General features: G+C 41.5%; 1 protein-coding gene across 1 annotated transcript; it reads right to left on the bottom strand.

Moving 5' to 3' along the window:
• Positions 1-511: 511 nt before the first annotated feature.
• LOC112143133 (WD repeat-containing protein 26) lies at positions 512-7,031 on the bottom strand. Its single transcript, XM_036216067.1, has 5 exons — positions 6,449-7,031; positions 4,255-4,354; positions 3,238-3,294; positions 2,443-2,579; positions 512-779 (listed from the first exon to the last, which is right to left on the bottom strand). The coding sequence occupies exons 1-5, from the start codon at positions 6,706-6,708 to the stop codon at positions 527-529; spliced, it is 807 nt and encodes a 268-aa protein (XP_036071960.1). The 5' UTR covers positions 6,709-7,031; the 3' UTR covers positions 512-526.
• Positions 7,032-8,359: the final 1,328 nt, after the last annotated feature.

An 8,359-nucleotide genomic window follows, 5' to 3' on the forward strand; every position in this document is an offset into this window, starting at 1 on the left:
ATCCCACTCTTACAGGGATTAACTTTTTTAAAATACAGTCTTACATTTTATTAGGCATAAAAAACATTTTTTGTGATGTGAACATCTTCTATTACACAGTCCTGCACTTTACTAAAATGAAACTTCTCGTCTTGGGACAACTTCAGACTATGATAGTTCAGACTAAACAGACATGTTCTGACGGTAATTATCACAGTTCTCTGAGTCAGTGAACGCACCGCGACTGAATCGATTTTGATTGGTCCTTCGTGTTCGCCCCCGCCCCAACGCACCACAATGGGGCCAAAAGTTTTGAACCAGAAATGTTCAGATTCAAAAACGACCAAAAAAAAAAGTTGAGGCTGAAAAAAAAAGTTTTGATATTTAAATTTTGAGTTTTGAAACCTAAAAAACACAACATTTGAAAATAATTTTAAATTTTGTTTATTTTAAATTAGCAAAAGGTTTTGGACAGTTTACTTCCTTTTTTTGGCCAAACAATAAAATATTTTCAATTTATTTTATTTGGGCTAATATTGGCCCCGATTTAGCTCCATAGTCTTGAAGATGAGCTGATGCTTTGTTCCAAACAAACTGCATTAAGAACAGAAGACAGAATTACAGGTGTGCTCATGAACGAATAATGCTTACGAAGAGATGCAAAGGGCTGGAAGGGGGCTGGGTTTGACAGACTGCACTCACTCTGCAGACGGTCCAGCAGTTTGGTTCTGGACGCCAAACCTTTCCCCTCCCACTCCGCTTTGGCCTGCAGGTCCTCTGCATGGCTGCACATCAGGTAACTACACAATACACAGACACATTAGCACTCTCAGAATCCTCCTCATTTACCCCAGCCTGTCTGAAAAGGGTCGATCGTGGTGATGATGGGATTGTACATGTTTGAGGTTATGTTGAAGTTGATATTCTTCTCCTAGAGTGAAGTAGTCATTAGCTACTTTTAAACAACTTTCAGCTGATCTATGATTAGGTTAACATCATATACCTTTAACCACCTCACTGTCATGCATTCTTTCCTTTTTTAACCTCAATTTAAGCCATGATTTACATTTTAGATGCACCTTAATTTACACCTTTCTTTCTATCTTCGCTCCTCCAACTAAACAGAGTTCTGATCGGTCCAGCAGGATTGGTTCTGGACCCCCAAAGTATAAAAAACAAAACTACAAAATACAGAACTAAGATACAGATCGTCATCTTTGCTGGTCTTTCCTGGCCGTTTAGTGTTGTATGAATCATTATTCCAGTTTGCCAAAGTCTTCTTCTTCTTCTTCAAGTGGTCAGGGAGATCCCAGAGTGAGATGTCACCATGGCACAAAGTCAAATCAAATCTGGGGTTCTGTGATACCAAAATAATCCTTACACTGAGGCCCAATCCGGACTCTTCCCTTTCTCCCTTCCCATCATTTGAAGGGGCAGTTAAAGTGCAAGCGTGTCCAGGAAATGTATTTTTTTGGAGGGATTTCTTCACACGGCTGTACTCTGAACCGCAGAAGTTTACATGTAAATGTTAGTAATGACTTTTTGTTGTAGCGTGACCTTTTTAAAGTTATAAAACCTCGGTTGTTGTGTATATTCAAGCGCTGGAAGCTCTGCGGTAATGCTAGCGGACCGGCGATTATTGGTGACGTCCTCGATGAAAGTGACGTCCGAAATATGAGACACTACTTTTCATAACTCTCCGTTTGGAGGGATAAATGAAGGGGAAGGGAGAATTCAGACTGGGTCTAACTGACAGGACAATGGCCCCGCCCCCCGACAGAGGGTTGTGCATGTCTAAAAGGAAACGCATTAATGCCTTAAATAAAAAGTCATCTTTAGCAGAAGATAAAAAATTGGACTGTCTACAATGACATCAATATGAACACAAGGAAAAGGGTTTTGCTGCTCACATGAATCTATTTTTAGTACGTCTTAAAAGCAGCTGTTTACCGACACGGCTGTGTGCATACATGGCTGCATCTTCGCTGTTGTGTTTTACGGAAGCCGAAAATTACCTGCCCTACTTTTTTTTTTTTTTTGTTTTCTCATTTAAACAAAAAAACAAAGTTAATTTTCTTGTTATAAGGAGAAAATCAAGAACTAAGAATGAAGTGTGCTCCTCTTCTTTTCCTGCACGGAGACTTTACAGTTTAATTCTCTCTGGTTTGTGACTAATGACAAAGACAGTAGAATAAAACTCTCTAGTGTTGTTCTTAGTCTATTTATTATTTATTAGTGGATCTATGCTCTTTAAACGTCTTCATTCTGTCTCATGCATCAGCCCTCTCCCTAAATTTCTCCCAAACCCCCGAACAAACAGGTTGATTGACAGAACCCAAATCTCACATTTAGATAAATAAGCTTCAGCATTGCTAATTTTGTAATCTCAGTGTCTGATCCTCTGAGTCCTGTGCTTTGGTCTGTTGTTTGTAATAGATGTGGCCTCCGTGTCTGTGGACTGACCCGCTCAGGATGTGGATGCGTTCCGTGTTGAACTTCAGAGGTGTCAGCTCGGCGCGCAGCACCTGCAGGGCCTCCAGGACTTTCCCGTCCTCCAGAAACTCCAGGTACTTCTGCTGCAGGAGCAGAAACTTCATCCTCTGTGTGGACAGAGCAGAGAAAGACAGGAGCACTGTGGAAACAAAATCATGCTTCTCGTGGTTTTTATTCAGGCCTATCCAACTGATCAGCTCTGGGGCCCGTTTTAAGAAGCGGGTTTTGTTGAAACTCTGAGTTAGTGAACTCTGAGTTAAAGAAAACTCTCAGTTTCTGGTTTCAGAAACAGAGGTAAGTTAAACCCATGAAAGTGGGTTAAAGCAAACTCATTTCACGAAGCGGGTTAATCACTCACAATCAATCACTATGGCAACTGAGTCTGTGATTCCTGCGGTCTTACTGCGATTCCTGAGGTCTCCGCCCCTTCTTAAGGTGAACGATGTTCAAATAGAACTTCCTATTAACATTTAGAGAGTGCAGATTTCAACCACGCAGAAACCAAACCAGCATGTCCATTTATAGAGGACCGCGTAGACGAGGAGGCTGGATTAATCCAGAGGGAATGTCATTTACACCACCCCCCCACTCCCATTTTGGTGAAAAAATACTGTTTTGGTTGGAAAAGAAGAATTTAACTGGCGATCTGGCAGCAGCAGAAAGCACTCGGGGGGGGTCTGAATCGTCCACGAGGAATGTTTGATACGTGCGTGGAGATGTCTTATTTCTGCGTGGAGTTTTGACCTATAGATAAACCACACTCACCACAACAGCACTCGGAGAATGCATCAAAGCCTTCAGCTCGTTCAGGTCACTGTCAGCCTGCAGACAAGGAGAGCAGAGCTCAACACAACCAGCACTGTTTGTCTACAGAAAACACACAACAAACATGCAAACTCTAAACTGTCATTTTAAGCCTTTAAATATATTCATGGGGTATGTTTTCATTTATAATAGTCATTTTGAAAAAAATTGGAGTTGACCTAATATTTTAGCAACATGCTAACGTTTTTGGCTCATTTTTTTATGTATTTGGGGTTTTTAGGCTAATTTACAGTTTAGCTTCTATTTTAGCAACAGGCTAACATTTTTGACTAATTTAGTTTACTGAGGAATTGTAGGCTATTTTGGAGTTTAGCTAGCATTTAAGAAATGTGCTAGCTTTTTTGGCTAATTTAGTTTACTGATAAATTTTAGGGTGTATTGGAGTTTGGATAGTATTTAAGCAATGAGCTAGCTTTTTTTGGCTATTTTGGAGTTTAGCTCATATTTAAGGAACAGACTATTTTTTTGCAAAATTGGCATGTATTAGGGATTTTAAAGCAATTTTACTTTAAAAATGTCTGAAATTTAGCTCAACTTCAGCACTCTGTCATAGTTCTTTAACAAACTTTTCAGTCTTTTAGCAAATTGAACATTTTGCAAATAGCTTTTGCATTTTCAGTAAATCCCTTCAGCAATTAAAGTAAATTGTTTCACCATTTTCAGCAAGAAGTTTCAGCATCTTCAGCGACTACTTTCAGCAAAAAACATTCACACTAGCATTATCACAGGTAATGCAACTTTTCTAGTTTAAAATTGTTTTTGACTGGAAAGTGAACTAAGTTTGGTCAGAAGGCTTGCTCAAGCATTGATTAAAAACTTGCTTGTAAAGTTGGAGCAGAAAGTCAGTCATAAAGTTAACAGGAAGGCTAGTCAGAAAGTAGACTAATTGCTAAGAAGGTTTGCTGATCAGTAAATTGGTTGTTGGATTTGTTGGAAAGCTCAGGAACGTTCACTCACCTTATCCCACTCTCCATCCAGAACGTGGTTCCGGAACTTGGTGGCAGAGGCATGCTCCAGGCGGCAGCCAGATTCCTTCATCAGTAGGTCCACGGTCTGACTGCAAACACAGAGATGAGTGTCACCCTCAACAGCTGTCTGAAACCACCATTACCTGGTTACGGTACAGATCCACTGTGACTGAGACAGAACAGGTCCTGCATCCCGGAATGACAGCAGTTTATTTGATTACAAATGTAAAAACGTCTCTTCTTTAAAATACCCAATCCCATCGTCTTTTGATGTATTTTCAAAGCGTTCCCAGTGGTCTTTTAATTATGATGACACCATTTTTAGCCAAAATCTTAAACCTGTGTCGTTTTCTAGAACATAGTTTCTGCAGAGTTCATTAGAAATTTCCCTCTGAGTTGTGGGCGGGATGTTGGCATGGAGTGAGCTAGGGCTGCCACGATTAGTCGACTAATCGACGACTAATCGACTATTAAATTAGTCGACGACTAATTTAATAATCGATTAGTCGTTACTTTATATTATATGGAGTCAGAGTGTAGTAAAGTTAAAAGATATAATAGCATCCTGCTATCTTTTTGGACTATTTTGACATTTATTGAGGATTATTAGGCTATTTTTGAGTTTAGCTAATATTTCAGCTACATGCTAGCTATGTTGGCTAATTTAAGATTTTGTTTAGGCTATTTTGGAGTTTAGCCAATATTTCAGCTGCATGCTATCTGTTTTGGCTAATTTAGTTTTTTTCATTTTTTTTCGGCTAGTTTGGAGCTTAGCTAATATTTCAGCTACATGCTAGCTATTTTGGACAATTTAGGATTTTTTCAGTTTTAAAGCTAATTATGGTTAAGATGTGTGCTTTACATCCAGTTTGTGCATGACCCGATTAGTCGACTAATCGGAAAAAATAATCGGTGATTAGTCGACTATTAAATTAATCGTTTGTGGCACCCCTAGAGTGAGCCTACCTTTGTTTCCCATCAGCCCCTTGTTTACGTGCTCTCCCTCTAACTTACAGCCACATAATTCCAACCAGACATTACTGGTGAGGCAAAAATGTCGAGCAATATTGAAGTTATTTGTTTAGATCCAGATTCCAGCTCAGACGAGGAAAACAAAGACGTTCATGGATCTAGTTGTCTGTTAGAGGATGATCAGAATGGAGTGGAGCAGGACGTTTGCTGATTGTGGTTTATATGTAACAATGTCAAACTTTTTAACTGCATTTGCTCCTGATTCCAAATGATATGGATAAAGAAATACTCTGAAACTTTAATTTTCTTTATATACATCCTGGGTCATGATTAATCAAACTATTTTCAAACTCAAAGTTTAAATGGAGCTGTTGCTTTTTGTAATATTTCTGATCTATAATCTAAACCAGGAGTCTGCGACCTGCGGATCCAGATCCACATGTGTCTCTTTTATCTCTCCATGGTGGATCCTTGTTCAAACATAAATAAGTCGTGGAGACTGTTGATCCAAACATGTCGACCGTCAGAGTCAGCAGCTCCTGATAATGTCTGTCTAACCAAAACTACCTAAAGAAAACAAATAAACAAAGCCTGAAAACTAAGACTACCAAGATCCAAACTAAAATAACAAAACCCAGCAGTGTAAGACTGCTGAGGACAAAGAGGGGAAAAATTACCAAAAATAAATAAAATAAAATAAAAAAGCTGTCTAGAGACACACTGAGATGATCCTGTTTGACACAGAAAATCAGTTAAAAAAAAGAAAAAAAAAATCACATTTCAAGAGATGCTAGGTTCTTTTTATATTTTTGATTTTGTTGGTGCCAAAAAATAGATCATATTATTAAAAAAAAAAAGGTCATGAATGCAAATCCAAGTTTCTTAAAGGCTAAAGTAAGACCATGCGGCTCCTTTTAGGTTTTGATCAGTAGAAAACGAGTCCAAATGGATCTATTACCGTTAAAGGTTGCAGACCCCTGACTTAAACCAAGTTAATGAAACAAACTTAAACTTGAACAGGTTCAGAATCAGATCCGATCCACTTTATCATAGTTTTTGTCTGTTTTTATTTATTTGTGTGATGTTTGTTGTTGTTTGTGTCCAGTCTACATCATCATTTAGAAACACTGAACAGCCTCCAGCATCGCGGCTCGCTCGACCTTCCCCGTCAGTCAGTCTGACCTGCGGCCGGATGCAGCGCGGGAACTTACTTCAGCCCAAGGTCGTGCAGATGCTGGCCGATGAGCCGGATCACGTCCTCCTCGGACTGGGACAGGTGCTTCTTCTTCCTCGAGCCCGCGGCGCCCTCCGACGCGCCGCCGCTGCTGCTGATGGCGGCGCTGCCGTTGTTGATGGCGGGCAGAGGTCCGTTGGAGTGAGCGGCTCCGCTGGAGGACGACTCCCCGTTCGGGGCGCCGTTTCTGCACGACACGTCAGGCTCCCGGTTTTGAGCAGCCCCGTTAGCCTGCATGCTCCACGGCCCGCAAGGCGGGAACCAAACGAGCGACAGACGAACCGCCGGTCCCGACACCGTCAGGCCCACTAACCCAGAAGCCGCCGAGTCGACCCGCTCCCTCAGGCCGAGTCTCCGGCGTCACCAGCGACGACGAACCGGTTTTCAGCGCGGAGGACAAAGTAGCGCCGGTCGGCGTCACTTTCAGAGGGACATCGTGCGGGTTCCGGCGGGAGACAGGCGCTGTCAGAACCGCCGGCTCCGGTTCTGCTTGTTGTTGTTGTTGTTGTCTGACAGCTGCAGCCTGGTTAGCCGTGCGCACTGACGTCAGCGGAAGCTTCTGTGCGTCTGGAATACCTGCTGCGACCAGCAGGGGGCGACATTCAGACTCTTAACAACAGCTCTTGTCAACAGAGCTCTGAAAACCGAATTAATAAACTAGATTAATAAATATAATGAAATAAAATAAAGCAAAGCAATAAAATAAGAATTTTGTTAAAATGAAAAACAATGGAGAAAGTGAAATAATACACAATGAACCGGGAAAAGGGAGAAAAAACAAGATGATCTTAGAGAAAACCGGATGAATTAAAAAAAAGTGGATGAATTTAACAAGGGCTGCACTGTGGCGCAGTCGTTAGCGCTCTTGCCTCACAGCGAGAAGGCCCCGGTTCAAATCTGCGTGGAGTTTGCATGTTCTCCCCGTGCATGCGTGGGTTTTCACCGGGGACTCCGGCTTCCTCCCACCATCCAAAAACATGCTTCATAGGTTCATTGGTGACTCTAAATTGCCCCTAGATTTGAGAGTGAATGGGTGTGTGATTGAGGCCCTGTGACAGACTGGCGACCTGTCCAGGGTGTACCCCGCCTTCGCCCATCAGCAGCCGGGTTAGGCTCCGGCACCCCCGCGACCCCGGAAGGGATGGAGCGGTCAAGAAGATGAATTAATTTAACAAGAAAACAAGATAAAACCAGGATTAACTCATACCAAAGAAGAATGAACTTAATAAATTTGGATTCATTGACATAAAACAGAATGACCATGATGTGTGACGATCACTGAGACGTCAGGGTAAAACAGTATATTGGTTTAACTGAGGTTTAGAAGTATAGATTGTCTGTTGGAGAAACTGAGATAAAGCTCAGATAAACCAATTATTTGAGCATCTCTTATTGTTGCCTTTTCTTTTTAGGGAAATTGTTTCTCCAATGTCTTCCAAGCAGATGGATGGCTCAGTGGCTAAGTATAGGGTTTGCACGCTGGGTTCAATCCCAGTCCACTGATCCCCACCCAGATTGGGTCCTTAGGCAAGACCCTTGATGCTGCTGCCTAACTGGGTCCCTGTGCCCCTCAAGTACAGGGTTGTGTCAAGAAGGGCATCCGGCGTAAAAACTCTGCCAAATCACTGAGGAGAAACAGAAATGGGATAAGCCGAAAAGTGAAGAAGAAATTTCTCCAATGTCTTCCCCCTGAACAAAATATTCCAAAGTTGTATTTAAATATACAATATATTATTTGGTGGCTTGACAACCACCAAGAAAAACTGAATAAAATTACAACTTGTGTCTATTGTGGCAACATTTTGACCTTATAAAGAGTCAAGATGAAGTGTACTATGCTGACCATGCAGGGAATTTAGCCACAAAATCAAAATGAAAGGATTCTAAC

Source organism: Oryzias melastigma, linkage group LG16, assembly GCF_002922805.2.
Source record: "Oryzias melastigma strain HK-1 linkage group LG16, ASM292280v2, whole genome shotgun sequence".
In the NCBI taxonomy this organism is placed as follows: Eukaryota; Metazoa; Chordata; class Actinopteri; order Beloniformes; family Adrianichthyidae; genus Oryzias; species Oryzias melastigma.